This window comes from Rhipicephalus microplus, chromosome 6 (genome assembly GCF_043290135.1).
Source record: "Rhipicephalus microplus isolate Deutch F79 chromosome 6, USDA_Rmic, whole genome shotgun sequence".
In the NCBI taxonomy this organism is placed as follows: Eukaryota; Metazoa; Arthropoda; class Arachnida; order Ixodida; family Ixodidae; genus Rhipicephalus; species Rhipicephalus microplus.
In genome coordinates, this window is record NC_134705.1 from 133,209,006 (window position 1) to 133,236,759 (window position 27,754).

Below are 27,754 nucleotides of genomic sequence, written 5' to 3' on the forward strand. Positions count from 1 at the left end.
AAGAGGCCTTTTAGAAACAAATTGGCCGGGTGGTTGGGTCGTTTTAAAGAGACATCAAAGTGAGAGCCTTTCGCCTTTCTAGCGCTTTTGTCGAAGCCTTGCTTGAATGTTTTGTTTTGTTTTGTTACCTAAAATATCTTGGCACATACCCACAAGGGGGACAGGCCGCACTGTACCCGATAAAGAATGTTTACCTTGTGCTTCTCTGAACCCATTACTTCAGTTCATTTTCTTTCTTTTAATATAAATGGAATGTATGCATAATATCACGATAACGTTGTTGATTTTGGGATGACAGGAAAACATCTTAAACAGAGAAAATTGCCCAAAGAATTTTTCTCTAATACGCTATTCATTGTTGCATTGCTTGGTGCGAAAGTTACAGTAAGATTAAATTACTCACAAATACATTAGTGACACAAGAATTTCATGCTGCCTCGTCTAGAACTTTTTCATATCGTTAGACACGTCAAGTATAGTGAGCCAGCCGGGCAGATCTGGCTGCGCTCTGAAAATTTCTCTCATTCGCACAACGCGGTTAATGAAACAATCTATCCAACATTTTACATGAAGGTCCTTGTGGCGTACCACCTGAAATTGCGTTTTCCGCACTCCACGGAGACACAGAATCACTATCACATCGTACGAGACTTCTATTGGCACGAGATTTATGCCATAAGGATGCAGATCCAGCTCTTTTTTGAGAATGCTAAAGCACACTGCAGTAAAATACCGCGTCCCATCAGTATAGAAAGGCATGTTCGTAGTTTTCTCGTTTATGGCATAGCAGGCAATCGGTTGTCCAAGCAACAAAAAAAATGTATTTTACCCAAAGTCCTGCGTTTACAAACAAAATGTTTCGTATGGGATATGAAGAAGAACTAAAACGCGGCTATCACGATGACATCTCTAAAGCCATAGTTATGGACAACAACACGTTTTTGCAGATGTCACTCCAAGTTTTCAAGAAGAACGATTCTGGTGTCTCCACCACTCACTCAAGCAGTCTGCCCGATTTCGCCCTATATTTCGCGCCAAAAACCGGCAATCATATCTAACACTACAAAATTGCGTCTTCAGCCGTCGCAAGTGTCTTGGATAGGGATGGTATTTTAGATGGACTAGATTTGTCGCTGGAAAAAGGGTCACATTTCACCGGAGTGATGCTTGGGCGTCTGTGATGAGAGGTTTTTCTTAGAAGTTCACCACGTTCTGGTGCTCAAGTACACTGAAACCATTTTAAAACCAATCTGCTGAGTTACTCGCAGCGTGACGACCACTTGGCGTGGTTATAAATTCACCAAACTATACTTTCTTATTTTACGGCGGAATGGTGTGTATGGCGAGGTGATACAGAAATGCGTCTGTCCTGTACACGCAAAAACTCCTAACGGTGAGTGTCACAGAAATTTGTGAAACCCCACTACTGACCACTGTCCACTAAAAATTAACAAGACAACAAATGCATTCCTAATTAATTAGGAGTGCATTTGAGGCCTGTGTACTTAAGGATTTATGTGCTGGGTAAAGAACTTGAGGTAATTGAAATTTCCGTAGTCCTCCACTACGGCGTCTGTCATAATAATATGATGGTGTTGGGACTTTAAAGCCCCAAAAATTATTAAATAGGCATGGACGACGACTCCTTCCAGGGTATACGTTCATGAGGACTATTTCATGTATGAGAGGGACAGTTTTCCTAAAGATAAATTGAATGAATGAAATGAACTTGATTTTGACCAGGCTCGTTGCACTTTCGCCCTAACGTGGGTGACCTCCTCTGAAGAAACTTTGATAACAAATTTTTGTACCCCTTTGCCTGCGGCTCGGTGCGTCTCAAAATACAAATCTTCTGCGCACCATCAAAGTGACCGAGTAGATGAAAGCAATGAGCTCTTGAGTGTACACAATGTCACGTTTGTACAAGGAGTCCTACTGAACTAACGCGCTTTATTGCACACTCATTGTATGTAGCGCATGCACGGAAGCTCCCGGAAAGAACAGTGAAAAAAAAAGAACGCTGCCGTTCACAGAACACCTGCTATGGGATGTGCACATCAATCACGTGTGTTCAGGTGTCTCGCGTTTTGTTGATCTTTTATACCGCAACAGTTACTTCTTCCCAACTGATATGAAGTTGTCGCTCTTAAAACCTTTATGTCACAAGAGAATTATTGTCAGTTCGAATGGGGCAGTGGCCCGCATAAGGCCTTTAAAAAGGCTCCAAGTTCTGCAGAAAAAGGGTTTACACATCGTGTACAACCTAGCCAGAGATCATCCTTTCGCTCAACTCTCCCAAGCTTCTGACATCTCAACGGTTTTGAAAACTTGCAACTTGCGCCTTGTTCTTCGCTATCAGTATGAAATAAAGAAGAATATTTCGATGCTGGCCGATTTAGCAGAGTTAGCCTAATATTTTCCTTTGCATCCCTTGCAGTTAGTGAAAAGGTTCTAAACCTTAACACCACGCACAAACTACGGGGCGCAGATGCTACGAATAACATTGCCCTTTGTATTAAACCTTTCGTCGCAAATTGGTTGTGTACTGTTTCTTCTTGCAGGCCGGCGCTGCATGCTTTATTCGTGAGATGACTAAAATGTCAGTTTTGAACTTTGTCTTTGATATAGTAGTCGCCTTTTTTTAATGGCATGTACGTGGTGTTTTATTTTGGTCACAATATGTATGAATAACGTAAGCTTTTTGTGCTTTTGTTTGCGTACGTCAGTTTTTGTGTGCTATCACTTCTTGCTGAACTCTAACCGGCTGGGAAGACTAGTCAAGCTCGTAGGAGCTTTTTCTTCCTATGCCTTTACTTGCTGAAGTAGAACATAAAACGATTGATTAATTGATTGATTAAATGCACTCGGGCCTGTTGGCAAGTGCCGACCAGTTGCATATTTGCCTTTGGATATCGAAAATGGTGCCTTGCGGACAGTCTTGTAAAAATGACCTGGAATGACTGCATTGATAGTACTTGGTGCAATCTGAGTCGTGAGGCAGAAGTTTGTTGTCTTCGGCACCTTTGCAAACACCACCTTCGTTTGTCCTAGCTACCGTTGCAGGCGTTGCATGATCCGCTAGCGCCGTAGATGAAGCAGGTGGAGGTGACGAAGGGACGGCTTTGAATGTTGCTGACTTCAATGACGTGGTATGTTGGGTAGACGACGTAGTGACTTTGGGCATTGGATACTTCGATGACGCCGTGGATTGAGCAGTAAACTCTTCTGCCATGGTTGTTGAAATAGACGTCATAGGTTGTGCGGACGATGATTTTGCTTTGGTAATCGTAGAGGTGGACGGCATTGTAATTGGTGCAGGTGAAGTCTCACCTTTAGCTGTTGGAGGATCCGATATCGTCGTGGGCTGTCTGGACAATGCCTCTGATGTTGCCGTTGGAACTGACAGTGTCCGAGGTTGGGCAGAGGACGCTTTTACTTTGGTCATCGGAGTAGACAGTGTCGCAAGTGGCGCAAGTGACGTCTCACTTCTCGCGGTGGGTGGATCTGAAGTCGTCGTAGGCTGGACAGATGAAGCATCTGTTGTAGTCGTTGGAACAGATTGCGTCATCGGTTGGCCAGACAACGCTTTTACCTTGGTCACCGGAGTGAAGAACATCGTAAGTGGCGCAGGTGACGTCTCAGTTTTAACTGTCGGAGGATCCGATGTCGTCGCAGGTTGGATGGACGATGCCTCTGCAGTAGGCGTTGGAACAGCTGGTGTCATAGGTTGGGCAGAAGATGCTTTAACTTTGGTCATAGGAGTGGAAAGCGTCGTAAGTGGCGCAGGAGACGTCTCACTTTTAGCTGTTGGAGGATGCGATGTCGTCGTAGGTTGGATGGACGATGCCTCTGCAGTAGTCGTTGGAACAGCTGGTGTCATAGGTTGGGCAGAAGATGCTTTAACTTTGGTCATAGGAGTGGAAAGCGTCGTAAGTGACGCAGGAGACGTCTCATTTTTAGCTGTGGGAGGATCCGATGTCGTCGTAGGTTGGATGGACGATGCCTCTGCAGTAGTCGTTGGAACAGCTGGTGTCATAGGTTTGGCAGAAGATGCTTTAACTTTGGTCATAGGAGTGGAAAGCGTCGTAAGTGGCGCAGGAGACGTCTCACATTTAGCTGTTGGAGGATCCGATGTCGTTGTAGGTTGGATGGACGATGCCTCTGCAGTAGTCGTTGGAACAGCTGGTGTCATAGGTTGGGCAGAAGATGCTTTAACTTTGGTCATAGGAGTGGAAAGCGTCGTAAGTGGCGCAGGAGACGTCTCACTTTTAGCTGTTGGAGGATCCGATGTCGTCGTAGGTTGGATGGACGATGCCTCTGCAGTAGTCGTTGGAACAGCTGGTGTCATAGGTACGGCAGAAGATGCTTTAACTTTGGTCATAGGAGTGGAAAGCGTCGTAAGTGGCGCAGGAGACGTCTCACTTTTAGCTGTTGGAGGATCCGATGTCGTCGTAGGTTGGATGGACGATGCATCTGCTGTAGTGGTTAGAACAGGTGATGTCATAGGTTGGACAGTGGACGCTTTTACTTTGCTCATGGGAGTGGGCAGCGTAGTAAGTGGCACATCTGACGTCTCACTTTTAGCTGTAGGAGTATCCGATGTCTTCGTAGGCTGAACGGATGACGCCCCTGCTGTAGTTGTTGGAACAGGTGGCGTCGTAGGTTGGGCAGTGGACACTTTTACTTTGCTCATGGAAGTGGACAGCGTAGTAAGTGGTGCATCTGACGTCTGACTTTGAGTTGTAAGAGGATCTGATGTCATCGTAGGCTGGACGGATGACGCCCCTGCCGTAGTCGTTGGAACAGATGGTGTCATAGGTTGCGCAGACGTTTCTACTTCGTTCATCGAAGGAAAGGGCAGTGTCATGGGTGGCGCAGGTGGTGTATCACCTTGATCTGTCAGAAGATCTGATGACGTCGTAGGCTGGACGGGCGATGCCTCTGCAGTGGTTGTTAGAACAGATGACATCATGGTTTGTTGAGACGACGCTTGTGTTTTGATTACTGAAGAATCGCGAATAGTCGTGGGTGGCGCAAGCGACATTTCATCTGTGGGTGCTGGAAGAGCAGGTGCCTTTCTAAGTGAGGCAGGCGACGTGACAGATTGTGGAAGGAGCTCCTGGAATATATCTCCAATTAAATTCCACGCACTATGCTTTGGGTCTGTGCTTTTGTGAGTAACCGTGGTCGGTTGCGCTGTTGGTGACACTACTTGAGTCAAAGTACTCTGTACATCAGGCGTGCTTTGAGACTTCGTAGTTTCGCGTTTATCTGTTGGAGGAGCCGACGACGAGGTCGGCATCGCAGGTGATGTGACGGATGGTGGGAAAAGTTCCTGGAATATACTTCCAATTAGATTCCAGGCACTGTTCTGCGGGCCTGAGCTTTTATCAGTTGCCGTTGTCGCTTGCTCTGTTGGTGACACTGCTTGAATCGTAGTACTTACTTCTGGTGCGTTTTGAGACGTCGTTTCTAGGCCTTTTGGAGTTGCAGGAATTGAAGGGGTCGAAGTCGTAGGTGGGGCAGAAGATGTGAAGGACTGCGGGAAGAACTTCTGGAATATATTTCCAATAATATTCCAAGCACTATTCTGCGGGCCTGGGCTTTTACCAGTAGCCGGGGTCGGTTGCGCTGTCAGTGATGTTTGCATATGAGGACCTTGAATTTCCAGTGTGTTTTGAGGCTCCATCGCTCCGCTTTTAGATGTTGGAGGAGCCAATGTCATTGCTGATGTGAAGGATGTCGTGACGGATGGCGGGAAGAGTTCCTGGAATATACTTCCAATTAGATTCCAGGCACTGTTCTGCGGGCCTAAGCTTTTATCAGTCGCCGCGGTCGCTTGCTCTGTTGTTGATGCTGATTGAATCGTAGTACTGTGAACTTCCGGAGTATTTTGAGACTTCATTGTTTCGCCTTTGGGTGTTGCAGGAGCTGACGAGGTTGAAGTCGTAAGCGGGGCAGGAGACGAGACGGACTGCGAGAAAAGCTTCTGGAATATACTTCCAATAATATTCCAAGCACTATTCTGCGGGACTGGGCTCTCATCAGTGGCCGTGGTTGGTCGCGCTGTCAGCGATGCTGTTTGCGTTGGAGGACCTTGAGCTTTTGGTGTGTTTTGAGGCTCCGTGCTTTTAGGTGTTGGAGGAGCCGATGTCATTGTCGTGGAGGAAGGTGTCGTGACTGATGGAGGGAAGAGTTTCTGGAATATACTTCCTAGTATATTCCAGGCACTACTCGGCGGAGCAGTGGTTTTATCGGTTGCTGCGGTAAGTTTGGCTGGAGTTGGTGCTGCTTGTTTAGGAGTACTGTGGGCTTCCGGCAATTTTTGGGCTGTGAAATCTTCAGATGACGACGACGCTATTGGGGTCGTTGACAACTTGCCTTCTTGGGCCGGAATATGTGGCACGAAAGGAGTATGCAAGCGTGAATTTTCGATCGTAGGCCTGTTTTGCAGCTCACCTTGAGCTTCGCTACTGGTCTGTGATGGCGTCGTATTGCGCTCGGCGCTGAACGTCGAACCTGATGGGAGTTCAGTGGTGGCATGCTTTTCTTCTATCTCCTTCCACCATGTCGTGTTTGGTGGGTTGAAGTAGAAGTGCACGTAATATTCGGTGATGTCCAAGGTTGAACGAAGCGCCTTCAAGAGAAACGACTTTTCCTTGCAGTCACCCTTGTAGTCGCCCAGGTCCACTGACCTTACCGCTGCACCGTGATACTGCCGTCCCATCACCATTCTGGCCTGCACAAAAACGTAACATTTGTTTAGTTTTGATGTGTGAGCTACAGTAAAAAAGGAACTTAGAATCTCGAGTTTGGTCGCACTGCCCCACTTAAAATAGGAACGTTATTTGTGCCACCTGATGTTTGTTTCAGAAAGTGGCATATTACATGAGAGTCGAGACTAAAGGAGTAAAACGTAGGTAGTTTCGTTAAAAATATTAGGCTCACACGTATACACGCTGGCAGTGCTAGCCGTTATACAGGGATCAGTGATTCCCATCACACGCTTTTAAAGTCGGTGAACTACAGCTCTGATGATCGGTATGCTAAAAGTATCACTAACGAAATAACAAATGCCTGCAAAGCGTACTGTGTCGCTATAGTGCACAACCTATAAAAGAAGTGTGCCAGCCGCATACGCGGCCGTATCTAATACTAAGAGCAGTCTTTTTAAAGACGATAGTCTTTCTTGGGGTACTTCGACGAAAATATTTTGGTCTGTCTGTCTGCAATTTTGTCTGTTTGTCTATCGTAACGATACCCCATAAGGCACTAAACGATACCCGAAGCAGCCAGCCCCATCCCAGTGCCCACTAATATTACTTAAGTTTCAGCGTTCATACTTGTGCGATTATCAATTAAGAAGCAGATATTGCGCATATCTGAGGCACCATAACAACAGGACAATATTTTGTATGTGTGTCTTTATACTAGAGAAGGCCTACAGAAGTAACTCTAAGGACCATAGGTAGCGTTTATCACGCTGGCTTGACAATGCAACGCAATGCTCAAACAGGCAAATGTTTCAAACGTTTTGCTAAGACGACATGGTGGTGGCACCTGCCCCTCGCTTTGCGTTTGACTCCTTATAGCCTCCGAAACGGGTGTGCACGCCTTCCTTCCTTTTTGATGATAACTGCCAGATAGCGCTCGTGTCTAACATGCCTCGATGCGCTGGCTCACCTTCACTGCACGGGCCAAAACTAGAGATATCTAAAGCAGTGCCTCCTGAACACAATTCACCAATTTTCTCACGCATAACATCAAATAAACGTTTCGTTCACTCTCTCCAGACGCAAGACTATCGTCTTTCGACGACATTTGCATTGAAACATGCTGATACGGAGCCATTTTTTTTCAGCTAGAATAACTATATCACTCTATATTTGGCTTGAATTTATATGCGGAGCATCTCTTGCTGGCGGGTATGTCACGCGTCCGTAGCCCACACTCAAACTACGCATGCTCGACTCTTCTCCCTCCCTCTCCCTCACAGCTGCACGTTACTCTGCCCACTTCTCTGTTACTGCCTGCTTACGCTTGCTCCCCCATCGTGCATGGGCGTCCTCCCCCCTCTCTCGCCTCTCCTACGTTCCACCTATCTTGCCTCCCAACGTCGACGCAGTGAGTGTCTGCCAGTGTCTGCCAAACTACGCTCGCTACACCCTCGCCTCTAGGAATTCCTCCCCATGGTGTCTCGCAAAGCCGCGGGAAGGCAGTTTCTTCATTAAATCGACCGTTCGCGATACACAACCGCAATGTTCCGCATCACCCCATGGTCCGCTTCGTGAAGATAGTGTAGTTTTTGTTGTATTTTGGTTTGAGTGATTTACAAAGACTCAGAACTGAAGCGAGAAAGTTTAGGCATGCTTGGCTACTTTTTTGCAGCTTGCGTCTTGTCGTAACGAGAGACCCGACTGAAGTATTCACAGCTCTGCTTGAGGGCGGTACATTCCGGACATTTGGATGGAGCCGTTTGTTCACGGTGAGCACAACGGAAAAGATATAGACCTTCTTGTGCGACCAGCACACTTAAAATTACACTCAATTGTGTTATGGCATTGCGAAACAGGCGTTTTTCTCAGTTCATTCCATCCGTCAGGACTGCATCGCCTCGGCATGCTTTAGCAGATTTACGAAAATTTCACGTGTGACTCTAACGAAGGTGAGACTCTGGCTTTCAGGATGCGCTAGATAAGATTTATTGCCACGAAATTTCGCTTGTAGCATACGCACATCTACTAGGCTGGTCTTCAATTATTGTTAAGAAAAGAAGTTTGAAGATGCTTGGTACACGAGACTAAATCAATAAAACGTAAATATTCAGCAGACGTCTCTCTGGTTGGGTTATCAGAAACTTTAGGGAAGGGATATTTTTCTCTTTCGCTATTTTACGCCCCTTTTTGTTTTTCCCAAGCATAGGATAGCAAAACGGAGTCGTCTTCTGCTTAGCTTCCATGTGCTTCCTTTATCTTTCATTCTATAACTTTAGGAAAAGGAGAAAGTGTGAACCAATATTGATTTTATAATGCTTGACGTTTTACAGCCTCATGGGTTTTTTCTAGAGTGGTGAAAAGGGCGTATATATAGGCACTATACGTGTTCTGCTTTACCACCCCTGAAGAAGTTTAACTGTAAGGCTTCTAAATGTTGCGTATAATAAAATTATACTCGATAAATTTTCACCTTTTGTCCTGGGGTCTTTCTTTTTCTTACTTGAGGAACAGAAAAGAAGTTTACGCTGCTGATGAATGCGAGCAACTCGAGAATACTAGTGATAAGCTAGCCTGCCACGCCAGGGATGCTGAAGTGACCATACTAATAAAGGTTAATGTGATGACGATAGTTATAATGCGAGCGCTAACTTCCAACAGGAAGTTAGCGCTCATCTCCTTCTTGTCTCTTTGTCGTCGTTCTGTGCTCGAGCTATAACTATCATCATGTCATACCAACTAGCCCAAACTGCCACACTTCTAAGTTAATGTGATATTTCGGTGGAGCACATGTGCGCCATTTTCATGACCCATCATAAGTTGAAGTGAATGAAAGATACAATGTAGTCAGGCATCTTAACTGACTACGATGCAACTTGTCATATCTTGCACAGAGTTCGGCAGCACAATTATTATGTATTGCAGGTAAGTCGCCATAAAAAACGAACTTACCACCTCTCTGGCACCAGCTTCACTATGACTATCTGTAGGGCTTTGCTGCCAAGTAAATGGGCTGGTGTTGCATATTTAAAAGGAGCAGATGAATAAAGATAAGCACTAGTGCCGAATACCAGTGGAATAAAATTGCAACGCGAAGCGTCTGGCTCCCGAGCACGTCAAAACGAGAAAAGCTGGCATGATCCGTGCTTTGAACAGGTGACCCACAGAATGCAGTCCATCTTGAAGCTATCGTTACTGGTCCTGGCTAGGTTCAGTTTCTCCAATCATAGGTCCAGTGATAGATGGTATGTGCGGGCACGCTGATCTTACACTCCTAGTGGGAGGTGCAGCTTACATACTCATGCCTTCAATACCAGCAACATCCGTTGAACACGGCCGAGCTGCGAGCTGAAGCATGCAGTGTTATTGATCAGGGATGAAACTCACCTTGAATGGCTGTTGCCTCAGCTATCTGTGTGGAATAAGACTTTAATTTCTCATCTTCTTGCTCCTCGTTCAACTATCAGTCACTTTTGCTAGCTTCCCCCGTTGCAGCTGTACACTAGTACAGCCTCACTTACAACCTCAACTGGCTTAACTCCATGGAAAAACGTTCAGCCGAAGAGACATTTTTCACTTCGCTGAAGAGTGACTTGCCTTTATGAGGGAATCTTATGCTCGAAGACTAGGATATTTGAATCTTGTTCTGAAACTCAGTTTTAGTTAAATATGTGCCGATACCCCCATACCATTCTAACGTGCGTCGCAGTGGGGGACTCGGGATTAACTTTCACCACGAGGAGCTGTCGCTTCACTTCACTTCACTTTATTTCCTTAAAGACCCCCGAGGGGGTATCACATAAGGGGTGGGTTAACAAATAAAGTTCTGTTATTTTTTTATTGACACGGGTTTTCATTGCGAAAGACATGCAGACAGTTGGTCGAAAAATGTTGATGGACAGGAAATGGCCACAACGTCGTGGGGAAGATCATTCCAGTCGTTTGCAGTCCGTACAAAAAAGGACATAGAAAAAGTGGTCGTTCTAATACGTGGACGGGCAACTTGAAGTGGATGTCTAGTGCGGTGATATACGGGCTGGTGGAACAATGAAGAGATGACGGAATGGGCTGTGAAAAATTTTCCTAAACAGGCAGAGGCTGGAAATGCGACGGCGAACGTCAAGGTTTAAAAGAGCAGATTCTTTTTTGAGGGATGATACACTAATATTACACGAATACGAAGAATGAATGAACCTAGTAGCGCGGTTTTGAACTGCCTCAAGTGAGTCGATGAGATATGCTTGGTGTGGGTTCCAGATTGCAAAGGCGTATTCCAATTTAGAGCGAATAAGGGATTTGTAGGCCTGTAACTTGACATCCTGCGGGGCGTGCCGAAGGTGACGTTTCAGAAAACCTAGGGATTTGTTTGCAGATAATATAATGTTGGTAACATGCAGGCGCCAGTTAAGATCATTGCACAGGGTGACACCGAGATACTTATATGATTGCACGTGTTCTGTCGATAGCGCTCCTGCATCTATGTAGAGCGGGGTTTTAAAATTTCGCTCCCATCGAAATGCGGCTGCTACGGCTACCAATAGAATTCCCTTGCTGCTTCACAGCGACACACAGGAGCTCCAAAACTACCATATATATAGTGTGTAGTTACGTTTATCATTTGTCTGCGTAACGTCGCAGTGAACTGAGTCGGTCACGGGTGTAGTTGGTGGCCGTGGTACGTATGACAGGGGGATCTGCCAAAACTGAAACTTTTATGTGATGTTATTAACATAAACCTTCTCTTGTGTGCACGTATCTTGTACGTTTTTTTTTCCGGTGAAGCACAGCCAATATCAGGACGCAGGAAAACTTCAAAAGAAGGTGGGTAAGTCTGTGTGTAAGTATTGTCTTCTTAGTGTACCTGTAGCTGCGATGAAAATGAGAACAAAAAACTTCCAGTTATTCTGTGAAGACTGTTCCAAAATTTGTTCGACAGGAGGTTTAGCAATGGTTAGTGATCTTCGTAAATGATTGGCTATGAATCTTATATTTTTATTATTATCAAGTGCCTTACTATACCAAAAGGAATTGATTTTAAGGAATATAGAAGCAAAAAAACTTACCCTAGGAATATTTCTAAATTTCTCGAAAGCTTTTGATAAAATAAACCATGATATTTTGCTAGAAAAACTTCACTGTTATGGAGTTCGCGGTACTGTTTTAGCTTTAATAAGAAGCTGCTTATCTAATAGGAAACAATGTGTATCAATCAATAGAGAGCTATCATCATCCTTGAATGTTAAGAATGGCGTACCTCAAGGTAGCATTTTGGGACCCCTATTATTTATTATTTTTAATAACGATATCGTACGTATTGACAGCTCTGTAGAATATGTAATCTACGCGGACGATACTAGAATATTTTTTCTGGGGAAACAGCTGATGACGTCATTGTTTCTGCTAATGAAATACTAAATAAAATATATGCCTGGACTGTGGCAAATTCTCTACACATTAATTGCTCTAAAAGCAAGGCGGTACTGTTCCGTGCGAAAGCCAAGTCATTTGAAACGTCTCACAAACTAATACTTAATGATGTTGAAATTAAACTTTGTCAAATAGCTATAACTCTCGGTGTCCATTTTCATGGACACATGGCATGGAATTACCATGCAGAACACATTAGTCACAAACTTTGTAAAGTTCTAGGTGTGTTGCGTTGATGCCAGTACATACTGTCTGTGAAGCAAAAAAATATTAGTGTAGAATGCTCTTTTTTCTTCACATTTACACTATTGTCATCTTGTCTGCTCTACAGGCTCTAAAGCATCTCTAAAGAACCCGGTCGTGTTACAAAAAAAGGCCTTGTGGTGCATTGAAGGTGTATCCTATAACGAACACGCTGCTTCAATATTTGCAAAATATAGAATTTTAAGAATTACCTATTATTACGAATACCAGCTGTTGTCAGGTTTTAAATCAGAAATACGCAGAGAAAGTATCTTTTTACGCACCTTGGCCACCTTGCAACCAAACCCTGCCAGTCGCGTTACTCGGTGTACGGAGACTTGGCACGTACCTTGTCCTCGCACAAACTATGGATTTGAAACACTACGTTACCGCCTTCCAAGTGTGATGAACAAATGGAAACTAACAACTGATAATCTTCGTATATTGTCTAAAACTGAAATGTTAAATCGGATGTGCTGATTGTGTTGTAAATGAATGCTGGGTGATTTCTCTAATGGTTATTCAGTTTTTATTCTTTCATGCATTGCTTTGTTATGAATATTTTTGTGTGTATTTTAGAGTTGTGATTCTATTATTTGCTGTCATGGGCCACATGCGTGTTTATTTTTGTATTGTCGCTTTCCGCTGCCTGTAACTTTTGTAACTTTTTGTAAATTTGTAGTTTAAATTTTTTTTCTGGGTGAAGGGGCCAGTCAAGCTGTGAAATGCAGCTTTTTTCCCTTCGCACCAAACCGCGTAAACAGTGTATTTTCGCGTACTTGTCACGTGGTTAAATAAACTCAAACTCAAACTCAAAGAATGCTTTGCGCGTGACACGTCTATTGGCTCCCCGGAAGAAATGCGCATCCGACCGTAATAGAACTTTCAGTTCCCTCAGCAGTGACTCAAAAAGTAAACATTTTGATTAATCTTCAAGATTTTACTGCTTCAGTCACCAACCATACACATATTCGCAAGCCCCCAAACGCATTTTATGAACTTGGAACGCGTAATTACGTCATTGTCATCATTTATGCTGCTAGTGTTTCATGTTAACTATGTATGCTTGCGCTGTTTTTTTAAAGTGCAGCTCTCGAAGCTGCAGGTGACACGCAGAGCGTCCGTAGGAAACCGTCCTTGCCGCTGTTTATCAGCCGGGCCCACCGATGGAGCCAGTCCACGCAGCGGGCGCCCCGAGTTCGCCCGCCGCAGGAGACGAGTACGAGTGACGAAATGCCCGCGCTTCTATACCGGGGGTGCCATAGCAAGCTTCGCGCGTTAGCAGTGGTGGTGTTGTTTGCACACCTTTGCGTAATCTGTGACAGGCTGTTGTTTGAATCTCATCTGTGCACGCCAAGGAAAGGCTACATTATTAAGCCCTCGAAATCGACCAGCCTTCCCGTTTCGGGCGGAAACAACTTCCATCTTGTTCTTTCATAACCAAATGCTCCAGCTGGTGTATGTGATGCACACTTTGATAACTAACTAACTAACTAACTAACTAACTAACTAACTAACTAACTAACTAACTAACTAACTAACTAACTAACTAACTAACTAACTAACTAACTAACTAACTAACTAACTAACTAACTAACTAACTAGTAAACTTACTGATAACTCATTAACAAACTAACTAACTAACTAGTAAACTTACTGATAACTCATTAACAAACAAACAAACAAACTAACTAACTAACTAACTAACTAACTAAGTAACTAACTAACTAACTAACTAACTAACTAACTAGTAAACTTACTGATAACTCATCAACAAACTAATTACCGACTGATTAACTAACTAAGTTATTAACTAATTATTCACGGTCAACTAAGTAAATATATACTTAGTTAATTAACTGCCTAATTACCTAATCAACTAATCACCCAACTACTTACAAAACAACTAATCACCTAACTCACAAAATAACTAACTAACTAACTAACTAACTAACTCACAAAATAACTAACTAACTCACAAAATAACTAACTAACTAACTAACTAACTCACAAAATAACTAACTAACTCACAAAATAACTAACTAACTAACTAACTAACTAACTCACAAAATAACTAACTCACAAATTAACTAACTCACTAATTAATTAACTAACTAACTAACTAACTCACAAAATAACTAACTCACAAATTAACTAACTCACAAATTAACTAACCAAATAAATACGGGCCGCTGACCTTACGGCTTATGCTCTCATCATCTTCGTAGGCCACATACTCGTCACCAAGCTTCAGGAAAGAGCAGGCCTCCTCCCCGAAGCGTTCTCGTCTCCAGCCGCTCTTGATGTGACTGCACACCTGTGGTCGGATAAAGGTAATATTGGTGTTACTGAAAGTATGATCCGTTCTCGTACGCCAACTATTCGGCTCGACAAGGTCCGTTAAGCAGATAGTTTCCATTACACTGCTACTAAGAAAAGGTGGTCGCTACAGCGACCATGTTTTCTTACGCCGCAGTTCTCTTGCGTTACGCCCTATCGATTGCTGGAAGGCGAACTGCTGACCTGAAATCCCTGCCTATTGAACACATTGTCTGCTTCACCCTTGCCGCGAAACCTTTTAATCCTGGTTTCCCACAGACCGAAAGTATAGCGTCAATCAGCAACGTAACCTTAAGTATTGTGTATTTTTCGAACACAGGAAGCAGATCAACAAAGTAGGTGCGACATCTCTGCTGCATGAATCGCAGTGGCTACTTCCCTATGGCACTTGCCACCACTGATTTTCCTTATGATGAGCTTTTTCCTTGTGAACATAAGGTTGCTGCGATTTGATTTCGTAGTACTGAGCCTGTGTTTCATAGCGCACATTCAATCTAAGTAAATCACAATGCCGATAAGTCAAAGAAAAGTTTAGAAATTTAGCTGTTTTCCAACCGACTTCCCGACATCCCTACATACATGAGCAAGGGGAAGCAGGTGTTAATGCGATCCTATTGTTTCTTCGTGTATTTTCTTTACTCACCTCAAAGAACGCGAGGAATCCCTGAAGCTTCGTGTAGGGTCCCGAGTGGCCCGGGTATACGGTGTGATCACCGGAGGGCGCTGCCACAGCGGTGTATGTTCTTCCGGACAGCGGGATCTCGAGCACTATCTTCTCGCGCGGGGCACCTCTCAGTGCTATGAACTCGGCTCGGTCAATCTGGCGGAGGAAGAGAAGAAATAATGACGTGCCCCACCATTTCTCAAGCCACGCAAGAATCACGCAATAATATTCGTGGGAAAAGCCGGAAGAAGTGGGCAGAAGTTTGCGATGAAAAAAATCGCAAATAGGAAATATGTGCTGCAGCCGACGCTTTGACAAGCGGACTTTTCTTTTTCAAGATTTGTCTTTTTCAAGCATATGAAAAGGACAGTTACACGTGTCGATACGTTGGATCTACATACACATCCTGTTTACGAATAATATTTGTGGAAATAGATTAGTGTAATAACACGGGTGTTGAACGATAGAACAGGCATTGTCGCAGGGTCACTGCCTAAATATATTCATGCCAAATTAAGGTTTGTTCACATTTTTTTTCACGTACGCGATAGCATCACTTGTGCTGTTTACTGCATTCAGAACTTTTACTGCGTATGATTCAAAAGTGCAATAGTTACGAACAAGTTAGGCGTATACCTTTTGGTTCTGAGTGCGCATACTTAAACTCCAGAATAGAACACGAGATATAGATAACACATTTCACACAATACTGTTCCAGAAATGCTAAGGAAAGCACGAGGGTGAAAAATAACATTGAACGATTGAGAAAAAAAAGTAAATGAGATTTTTTTTTTCATTTCATTGACTAAATACATCAAACCGTGACATACGCACCAGTAGTACCTAAATACAGGCACTGAATTATGGCTCCGTCCAAGCTTGCGGCGTAGGTTAGAGGATAAGAAATCTGCTTTCTCCATACGACGACACTACTGCCAAACTACTTCTGATGGTATATATTTTTTAAGCTGCTCCAATAAACGAACGACAAAGTGAAGCTCAACACGAGTCATGGTACATGACCATGCAGTGGCGTAGCCAGAAGGGGGGCACCGGACCTTTGTTCCTACCCCACGAAGTTTTTGGCCGTGGCATACAGAAAAAGTATTGGCCATTTGAAAAGGGTAGTCAAACCCTACTGTACTCCCGTAAAAAAAATTATTATGCCTGCACCCGGTATGCGAGCACATGCTTTTCCCACTGTTTTTAATCGTGATACTGATGGCACGTAACCAGTGCCCTTGACAAAGTTCTACGACAGCTATCCATAGATCACAAGTTAGTCACTTGGGTACCAAGCCTGCAGTCGTGTCCTGTACTAGTGAATTCGTGGGCTAAGAGCAACATGAAAAAGTTACGCTGCGCAATGCGTTCTAAGTGAACTGCCTGCGTCGCCAATGTAGTGGTGTGCCTGATTTTTCATCAACACCCCAGTTAAAAAGCAGTCAAGAACGAACAGAGTTCTATGATTGCTTGCACAACTTGAATGACTATTTAAGTTCTTCAAAAAAGCTTTGTGCCTCACCTCGTGGCGAAAATTCTCCTTTATTGCGACGTCCAGTGAACCTGGACAGTCACACACAGTGTGCCAATATATATGTGACACGCTAGAGGCCGTGGAAGCATGTTTGCTCATCCAAACACCACGCGCTTGTATAGCGCCGATGGATGAAAGAATGCTTTCAAGTCGAACTAGACAATGAAAAAAAAAGAGTTCATGTATACTTGCATCAGTCATGTCCATGGTCCTTGCGACGTTTAGGAGTGCGCCCTTAGGAAATTCGAGGCAGTCGCTTGTTTTCACCAATAAATAGTCGACTTCTCTAAAAAGGGAAAGAAATAAGAAGTATGTTCGAATCTTTTGAAGGCACTGCCGCCTTTGGGCAATATCAATACACTATGAAAACCCTCGGAACTCCATTGCAGGTTTGGCAGGTTGCAGGTTTTGTGTTCTTGCAATGAAAAATGATAGCAACTAATTGAGAAGAAAACAATACGGCATTGGGAGGGGACCTAAATGTGGAAACAGTGTAAAAAGATTACGTAAGTAAAGGAAGATGAAATAGCAAATTGCGCACAAAGGGTACGTGACGCATTCGTATGATTTAAAGCGTTCACATTCTTACAAGAACAGCAAGTGGGAAGCTTTTTTTGTTGTTAAAATTAGAAATAATTTTATAGAAAACTAGAAAAATTTTGAAGTACACAAAAACAGCTTAAACAGCGTGATTGGATGCTTTTTATAAATTGGTTACGGGTAGAGACAGCTCTGCAGCAGCAGTTCATTCGTTTCTGGAGTAGCGAGCAGCAATAACATCCAGGTGGTCACCGTGTTGTTTCTGTAAGTGTATTGATAAGGTGAGGTGCGGTTATATACGCATGAATAAAGAAACCTGTATTAACGCAATTTAGTGAAAATACTACTACACAAAATGATGTCTTTTCGTCTGCATCGGCTTACTAAGGCACGGCTATAGTTAGACTTTATTCATTTCGTGATTATGCACAGCTGGTGCAATCAGCGTGAAGTACTTTTTCTTCAGGCGAGCCATGGAGTGGTTTAAACTGAGTAAATCACCGGTTTTAGTGTCATCCGGGGCTTCAAAAGATGAATGCAGTGGCATAAAAAAGCATTGAATGGCTGACGCTGCACACACATGCATTTTTATGGTGCTACTTTTTCCTGTTTTCAGTGTTTGTGCATTGGGTATAAATCTGCGCGCATTCTTCATGACTCACTCCGCCAGCTTCTCGACGTCGAACAGATGATGGGTGGCACTGTCAAAAGCCGGCAGCGTGAACGTGATACTCCAATCTTTTTTGTTATCTTTCAGGCCGTGGTTGATTTGCTGCATGTCACAAGTAAAGGAACAAACAAGTTAACGTGTAAAAGTATCGTTGAAAATCATGACTTATCTTGCATTTGTTATTACCTGGGAATAAATCGAATACCTTGTACAGGGTAGGTCGCTAGAGTAAGTTCAAAAATTTTGCTTCAGTTCAAGCTTGCAGCTTTTCTCTAATGCTGCGTCAATTTTCGACACGTAAAAACGAGTGTCACTCCAACATCTTTAGCACTGGCTGTATTTAATTTCTTTTATTTCAGTTACTTTTGCTGAGTAATAAATGTGTATGACAGTGAGATGCCAACCTCCTAGTGCTTTTTCTAACAGCTGTTAAATATATGTAGGCAATTGAAGGCTCCTAGTTAGCATACAATTTTTTTTTCTATCACTAGTGTTTCAAGAGGCTAAGCATTTGTGGTGATGGTGAAGCGTAACGACATGCATATGTCAGTGATTTCAATAACAGCTTCCATAACTTGGGCATCTGGAATTATGTCTAAAATTGAGAACCTCCGAACGTAATCGGAAAAGCTTTTCTGTTCCACATGTCATGTAGAAGCAGAAATAGAAACTATCGCATACTACATAATAAAAAAAAGCTAACACGCAGAATCACTATAGTGACGGAGTATAGTGAACAACATATACACATTAGATCGAATTACGCCGACCTCTTGGGTACTCTGCTTCTACTACATGCCGCGTCACTCAGAGCTAATTGCGGGCATTTCAGAGGCGACTTGTGTCAACTGGTGTCCTGGAATGGGGAAACCATCCTTGACATTTAGGCCTACCATTCAAACCGGTTTTTCATTAACAAATCTTTTATAGATCAATCAATCAATCAATCAATCAATCAATCAGTAAGAGGCAGTGCTCCCTCACCTTAAGGAATGGATGAATGAACTTCGCGTTGTCCCAATCGCGGAACGAGTCGTGAAGTGACCCTGCACCCGAAAACAAGTCCAACACGACGCCGTCGAACTCGTAAGTCTTCAGCCACTTCACCAGACTGCCCGCCATGTCCTTCCAGAGGTGTGCTTTCGAAAATAGCTGCCAGTATTTTTGAACCGACTCGTGGGGACCACCCACGGCCAATAAGAGCTTGAGCTTTGAATTGCGCCTTTTGAGATTCCCCATCTGTGCGAAGACTTCTGTAAAACGATCGTGAGAAGAAATAGCGTTTGTTAAAAGGAAGCACTGATAAGGCATTCCTATGAACGGTGTAGAAAAACAACCACTACTTACTGTTTGGCGGCAGTAGCCACATCGGGTAGTACATCCAGGAATTGGCGTTAGATTTGGCTTCTGGGTCTGAGTGAAAGAGAGATAGAAAACGAAGCACCCAAATGCAGATCTTGAATGAGAAATTTTCTAGAAGGTTTTTTAAAGCTCTTGAATAACGGTAAGAAATAAAGAGCCGTGAACATTTTTTTTTCTTGTACTGTGTTGCGTGTTATAGGGGCGAAGCTCTTTACGCCATGGGTCGTATGTCCCGTGTTGTCGTAGTCGTCGTAGTAGCCAGTTTCATTGCATTGCATGTCAACAAAACGGTGTCACAGCATATCTACGGAGAGAATGATGATGAGTGGGGTGAATCGTCCGTCAGTCCGTCGTTCTTCCGTGCATCCGTCCGCCCACTTCGCCCCACTCGTCATCATTCACCTCGTGGATATGCTGAGACTTTTTGCATTCTTTTTGATAGTTCTCACTGTTTGTATATTTTATATGACTAGAGATATTTGTCGTAATTCACAAGTGTGTATTTATGCAGGGTTACTTTCAGCCAAAAACAGCCAACAGCTGTCATGGCTCGGCTAAATGCTAAATTTGAGCAGCAGATGAAGATACTTGTCTTTCATGCAGTAACGAGAGTTGAGCCTAAATATTACCTATAGCGCAGGAATAAAACATCATTTGTACGATTTATTTTTAGAAACTACCACGTGACTTCGCAAGATGAACAGTACAGAAGGAAAAGCTAGCTTCTCCATTTTGAAGAGTACCCACTGGCTGCGCCTCATTTTACCACGATTACATTCACTTGCCTTTTCGAAAAAAAAAAATATGGCTACTTTGGCGCCTTTTTTCCCCGTAAGAGTGCTTGAGGTTTGGCCATAATGATCTGAATAGCGATTTCTGTCATAAAATTGCGGTCTCAGCTGTGAGCAATCGCCAGCAATATAATTATGAGCTTGTGCTAAGTTTATTGGGTGCGCTGCCATTCGTGATTGCTGTATATCAACGATTGCAAAAAGGCGTAATATCGCGAGTGCATGGCTGCTTCTTTAATATTCAACCTTTCTCATGGAAAGATATTATTTTTCCTTATAAGAAGTAAACAGACCACAGGGGTGCTGGCATATTTACCAGGAATATAGTTCAATAGCATGAACAGTATAGCCTGAGAGGACGTTCGTCGAACTAAGCCGATTAGGTGGCATGTCTCTCTATCTATTTTTACTGTACACGCGATATTAATGAGAAATAACTGGCGGTCTCTTAGTTCTCGTTAATACTATGTCTAGCAAAGAAAACAAGCCCTTAAATTTACATTTTCTCTCACTTTATATGTGGTGCCGCCACTGTCGACGCGATCCACCACAGCTTAAACCATGAAAGCTAATATGTTTAAATTTAAAGTGAAATCGATATATTTTTGCGAAAGACTGGACAAGCGAATCAAGCATCTTTTCGAGTATGTAGCACTCGCTTAATTGTTACCGCTCTAAAATAAATGTTTCTTGGATATTTAGGGCCCCCGTTTTGCTAGCCCCCGATTTGTGAAATATGTGTGGTGCCCTAACTGTGGTCCTTAACGAATGACAAGTGACATTGAGAAAACAAACAAGCAAGTCCCGTGTACCGAGTTCCAGCTCCTTATCGGTCAGCCTAATCCAGCCACTCTTGTCGTCGACGGTAACGTGGGAGTAGACGACAGCGCTGCAGGCTTCAGCGGGAATGTCGCTGACGACAGAGTTGTAAGGACGCCGCCGCCAGCGGGAGAATCCATCCCAGAAACAGATTGTGGAGAAGTTGGACTTCTGAGCCGTTGCAGCGACTGAAAAGAATGGTGCAGAATAATATCGGCGGCGGGGTGTTACCGGCTCTAATGGACTGGTGGCGTTGGTCTCTCAAGGTTTGCCCTGCCATCCAACAGTACTTACGTGCTGCGACGCGCTATAGCTACGGCACATGGAGCACGGTTGCAACAGATTAGCAACTGAACCTGCTAAATCACGCACATGACAAAGGAACAGTGGTCGTTATTATTAAATCGTGTGTGCGAATGATTTTTTGGCAATTTTAATTTAGCCCAAAGCAGCTGTGAGCAGGAGAAAATCTACGTTACATAATCAGCCGAGTATGGGCTATAAATGAATAACTGTGACGTCGGTAGCTTATGAAGCTCAACTCTAAACAAGATATGCTTATTAGACACCATGCGTTAAAATGAGATAGTTCCGAGTCTAAAAATTCTCTTTTCTTCAAAAAAAATTTGCACATACTGGTTGCGAAATTTTTTTACAGAAAGAAGAAAGATACTGCTGGGCCTTGAGGTGTTCCTGAGAAATAGTTTGTGACATTTTCCGCTTCGCAATAATAATGGACCCTTTTACTTTAACGTGCGTTCATAAAGCACAAGTCATACTATTTAAAAGTGACCGGGTGGAAAGGAATATTACAGCCGATATAGCTCATGCAATTGACCAAGTAGCTATAAATTCTGCAAAATGCCACCTATGTTTTCATATCACCAATATAGATGATTAAAAAAAGGAAACACCAGGCCTGCGTGAAAGGCGGAGCACAGCCACAGCAAAAGCTAGAATAGTGGCATTTCAAAGCTTTTCCTAATACCCACAGGGACACACATGCTTGATGCCCACTACGCCATTAATAATAAAAATTTTAGTGTAGTAGGCCAGCATTCACTATGGTATTTTTAATCATTCTTCTGAGGAGCGTGGTATCCGCTAAACTATTGCAGGGAAATTTGTGCCAATTGTTCATGCAGTGGCTGAAACCGATGAGGAATAATGCCTGAAGTGAGTATGAGCCACAATTGGCAGCTGAACAAAAACAAGCTCTAGTAATGGGTTGTAGCATTGGATGACCCACTCGTTACGCTATCCACATTGTGTGATGACTGATTGTGCTTTTGCTGTTTCAGAACGCTTTATAATTTGTAGTAACGCGATTGCTTTCCCGACGTCAAGCCTGCCTAAGGCAAGGTTGCCGAAAAGTCCCAAGCACCGGCGTGGCTACTGGGCTGGCACCGAGCTGACCCGAGTTCGGGCCCCACTCTGCCATTGGTACTCGGTTTTCCTTTTCTAATTTCGCGCGAAGTGGTTACAGACACCGGCGGCGGCAGCAGCGGACAACTACAGCGCTGCGCGAGACCCGAGTTGTGATGTCATGACAGCTTTCGCTGCAAAAGAGAATTGACTTAATAAACATAAAATTGTTTATGGCCGTTTTCTGGAAAGGGAGTGTTGGTAATGTGTGCGCGAGAACCTTCAGATGATCTGCATAGAAAGGCGTCTATCTATCTATCTATCTATCTATCTATCTATCTATCTATCTATCTATCTATCTATCTATCTATCTATCTATCTATCTATCTATCTATCTATCTATCTATCTATCTATCTATCTATCTATCTATCTATCTATCTATCTATCTATCTATCTATCTATCTATCTATCTATCTATCTATCTATCTATCTATCTATCTATCTATCTATCTATCTATCTATCTATCTATCTATCTATCTATCTATCTATCTATCTATCTATCTATCTATCTATCTATCTATCTATCTATCTATCTATCTATCTATCTATCTATCTATCTATCTATCTATCTATCTATCTATCTATCTATCTATCTATCATGTGTCTGTCTGTCTAAACGTCCATCCATCCGTCCGCGCAATGTTCCTTCCTAATTGCCTCCGTCCTCCATGTCGCGAATCGAACTTTCATCTGCTTGCTTAGCCGCGCAACACTTTAGTTGCTTCAGGCAACGACGATAATATGCCATATCAGAAACCGGTGATCGCTGAACTCGGTCCAGAGAGCATCCATTATTGGAAAACTGCCCATACAAATACTCATGTGACCGGTGCATCATTGAGAGATGGATTCCTCTACACTTGACAGCGCTGGCAATTATTTACAACGCCTCCGCCACAGCAACGGAAATCTCTAGCTCATAACCAGCTTTACTCCTAAAACTTTAAAAAAAAAAACAGCAGCATTCCACTTTCGCCCCGCCACGGTAGTCTAGTAGCTAAAGTACTCGTCTGTTGACCCACAGGTCGCGGGATGGAATCCTGGCGGCAGCGGCTGCATTTTCGATGGATGCGAAAATTCTGTAGGCCCATGTGCTCAAATTTGGGTGCACGTTTAAGAACATCAGGTGGTCTAAATTTCTGGAGCCCTCCACTACGGTGTCTCTCATAATAATATGGTGGTTTTTGGGATGTTAAACCCGATATATCTATCTAGCATTTAGCTTTCTCCATCACAAACACGCACGCACACACACACACACGCACACGCACACGCACCCGCACACACACACGCACACGCACACGCACACGCACACGCACACACACACGCACACAACAAACTACAACAAAAAACGCAGGGACCCAATACAGAAGAACGCCTTGACACCATTTCAAAAACTCGCTTTAATAAGAAAAGTTTCATTAATTTGATTCTTGATGTGGCACCACTCACTCTTTATGACAGCGATGGTTAAAAGTCAGCTAGAAGCTTAGAAAAATAAATGAAGAACAACTAAAGCAAGAGGTATAGACTAAGAACGTGATCGAGAACAAGAAGCGAAGAAAGTTACATCCTTGCACTGTGCATGAACATTTCCTATTATGCACCAACAGGACCAATTGACTGCTGTAGTAAATTCGAAAGATAACTCTGCCGCACGCCATTATCAGGGACGGCTCGCTGTTTTCCCATAGTGGAGTACGAAGTACTCGAAATCGTTAACGTACTCAAAATCGTTAAAATTTTTTTTTCTAAACACACAGCCATTAATCAGTGTTTTGCGCACATTCTTATATTGCAAAGTGGGACTGTTTATGCTTTCCTATACTAGGGTACCAAGTCATAGAGAAACATACCTACATCAAGAGCGGACACTCCCGTAGGGCCCTGCCAATGCGCTGCTTTCAGCGCCGCGAGTGGTTAGTCAGACCCGATAATGTTTTCAGCATAAATAAAATAACAAAATTTCCTTCATTCTGGCGCTGTGATTTCAACCCGCACCCTCATGCTCTGAAAGCGAGTGCCTTTACCACTAGGCCACGCTTCCGCGTTGGGAATACTTGTACAGCACATTTAAACCAAATAAATGTGCCTCCTCATGCAAAAGAAATGCAGAAAGACAGCACCTTCTAGACATATTGTACTGTTTTCTGTTCTGAGGTCTTGAAGGTCCTCCGCGGGACATGATGTAGAGCGGATGTAGAAAATTGAACAAATTATTAAACTTTATTCTTTGCAGAAAATTGCTGCTAAACTTGGGTATCCATTGTACTCCTGAAAAGGCTACTACATATCTTAAAAAAAAAGGAGTAAAAGCGTGGATGAGCACGCCATGTAGCGGTTGGTCAGACCCTTTCTTGGTGGGCCACGAAAAGTCTCCAGTGGCCACTCTTTATGTAGTATTTTTTTCTATGATCAAGTGCTCTAAAGCGTATACTACTTTTTCTTTGCACACGCCATTTAGCGATCTGGCGCGTTCCACGCGGGTACAAACTGGTTGCGCGTGCAAGAAAAACGTTCCTTGCCGTGAATTTTCGTTGACGTGGCCTCACGAAATGCGAGGCCTACGGGACGGCTTTTTGCTCTCCCGTAGTAGAAGAATACCAAGTACTCTAGATTGTTAAAAGCTTTACCTACTCATGCCAGCCTTTGATATTAGTAACCGGGACGCCTCACTGCTGCCAGACAGTCGATTACAAAGCACTCGAAATTGTTAAATCTTTTTTCGAAACACCCCAGAAGAGGGCATTCATTTCCACTTGTATTAGCTCTAGTAGGAAAGAACAAAAGTACTAATACCCGCGAAACTTACCTACGTTGATGAAGAAAATACATATGAGCAGACGTAATCCCAGCACCATAGCTGCTGAGCTGAAATAATAATAAAAAAAGAATGAAGGCCACAATTTCTATGTTTTTGCGTTACAAAAGCAGAATATGATTCTGAGGGACGCTGTAGTTGTAAGAGTTTCTTACAATTCACTAGAGGGGCATCCTTGCGCTATGATTGTTGAGTCACCATAGGAATGATGGGTAGTACACGAAATTCGCCAAGTCATCATGCTTTCGGCCTTCCAACGCACTTCTGGCTTTGTTTATTGCTGTGTTTTGGTTTTGTTTCGAGTAAAAGATCGGGCCATCGCGGATTTCGTGTCTCAATTTGAATTGGTGAGCCTTAAAAGTTAAGGTGGTTAAGTGCAGCGGCAGAACATTTTGCTGACTGTAGTTTCATGACAAAGCACCTTGGAGCCACGCAAAACCAAACGGAGCCGAAAGAACGAAGATTAGGCAAACCCATGTACTACCCATCATTCCCATACTCGCTGAAGCGCCGTGCGTGGCAGCACCCATAAACACTAGCGCCAGAGTTCCAGCTAGTGTACTTATGACAAAATAATGGCAGTATTGGCAAGCTAGCTTCGGAAACTTGGACCATCTGGGTTTCCTTAACTACACTTTGATCTAGTGCATGGGCCACTAGCAGTTCACCTGCATTGACTGACACGTGGCTTCCGCAGCCGGGATTGGTTCCCCACAACCTTTGGGTTAGCAGGCGAACACTGAAAGCGCAAGACCACCATGGCGTGTGTAAAAGTGAAATGAACAGTGCGAAATAGCACACTTCTATTTCGATTGAGTACAGATAATTCCACCGACACAACTTACGTAAGAAAAAAAGTAAAATACAATAAAAATAAATAACGAAATGTTACCCCAAAATGAGTGCTTTCAATAAAGCACCAGGAATATATTTTTACGAAAACCATTCGTCGTGCATTCTAAAACGGTACTCAAAAGCACCTCAATCTTATTTGGCTTGATGAACGTAGGTGGACTATATCAACGTAGGTGAACGTAGGTGCATATATATATATATATATATATATATATATATATATATATATATATATATATATATATATATATATATATATATATATATATATCTGTAAAAACTCACGTATGATAGGATGCTTGTTTTGAGCAGGCTCCTTGGGGCGATCGCTTTCCAAGCACAAAGGATGCTTCAATGAGCTGGTCGGTCTCAATCAAAGGTTGCTAGATAACTGGATATCTTATGATAACGAGCGGCTGCCACACACGCCCACGTAATGACGTTTTCCTAATTATTGCCCTTATCGTCAGATAAAGAGTCCACACGAATTTCACAAGAATGCTTTGGAAAAGGGCTGCCCACACCCGTGACACAGTACTGAATGCGCGGCAAAAGTTTAACACCGCGGAGCTGCCAAAAAAAAAAAAAAAAAAGAGATTCTGGGGCATATTCCCAAAGTGAGGCTGATTTACCAGAATAACAGCCAGCCTAGTTGTCCCAGCTAGGGTCATGGCTATTCGCGATGGCTTGTCATTCATGGTGTATTTCATTTCCTATTCTTCAGTGCAAGTGGTCGATGAACGCGATAGTGATATCACTCTGACTTGAATGTCAATACCAAAGGTGCCGGTACCTTTCTGTCAGAGTTAGATGAGTGAGGTGCCCCCCCCCCCCCCTCCTTCCCGTAAGGTTTCAAAACAAAACAAGAGAGCGTCCCTCTCGGGAACATAAGGGAAAGTGAAGTTTGACGTGAGCATCCACGACCTACCGCTTTCTGTTTACTTTTTTTTCTTTCTTCCTTTCTTCCTCTCTTTCTGTTTCTTCCTTTATTCTTTTCTTTCTTTCTCCTTTTTCTTCTTTCCCTTCCCTTACAATAATTCTTGCGTATTTGTATGCACCGCTTTCTATCAGCCATTCCTGATATGCCATTCTCATATTTTAATGAACTTACAAGTCCATTCACGTTGCTACATTTCATTATTTATTTATTTATTTATTAATACTGTAACCCTCATTTGAGGGTCATTACAGGGAGGAATATAAACACAAAACAAAAACAATACACAATGACAAAACAGACATTACGTTTCATGTTGCCGGTAGTACAATTCTAGCGAACACTCAAACTCTTTGACATTTGCGCTAGTAACAGCGTACTCTGGAAGTCTATTCCACACTTCTATACTATACGGAAAAAAAGAATATTTAAAGCCATCCAGACGCGCCCAAAAAGGCCTTATTGGGTGACTATGGTTCAACCGAGCTCCTCGTTTGGGTGCAGGTTGTATGTATGTGTCTTTATTTATTTTGATTTCGCCTCTTATAATTTGAAACAGGAGTTTTAAACTTTGCTTTTCGCGGCGCACTTGCAGGGGTTCTAGCGCA

The 27,754-nt window shown here is 43.2% G+C and overlaps 1 protein-coding gene across 1 annotated transcript; it reads right to left on the reverse strand.

Annotated features, from left to right (window-relative positions):
- Window positions 1-1,930: 1,930 nt before the first annotated feature.
- Window positions 1,931-26,564, reverse strand: LOC142766027 (uncharacterized). The gene is made up of 10 exons (XM_075867839.1): window positions 26,495-26,564; window positions 25,346-25,404; window positions 21,100-21,294; window positions 19,482-19,547; window positions 19,119-19,387; window positions 18,127-18,236; window positions 17,117-17,210; window positions 15,367-15,543; window positions 14,581-14,700; window positions 1,931-6,739 (listed from the first exon to the last, which is right to left on the reverse strand). The coding sequence occupies exons 2-10, from the start codon at window positions 25,392-25,394 to the stop codon at window positions 2,855-2,857; spliced, it is 4,965 nt and encodes a 1,654-aa protein (XP_075723954.1). The 5' UTR covers window positions 25,395-25,404; window positions 26,495-26,564; the 3' UTR covers window positions 1,931-2,854.
- Between the last annotated feature and the right edge of the window lie 1,190 nt (window positions 26,565-27,754).

Excerpts from the sequence above, each read along its gene's own strand:
- LOC142766027 (XM_075867839.1), bottom strand. The coding sequence starts at position 25,394 with ATGGTGCTGGGATTACGTCTGCTCATATGTATTTTCTTCATCAACGTA. Across the intron at positions 19,388-19,481 it reads GTGGCTACTGCCGCCAAACA|AAGTCTTCGCACAGATGGGG; the intron begins GTAAGTAGTGGT and ends ATCGTTTTACAG. Across the intron at positions 18,237-19,118 it reads TCATTCATCCATTCCTTAAG|CAAATCAACCACGGCCTGAA; the intron begins GTGAGGGAGCAC and ends TGTGACATGCAG.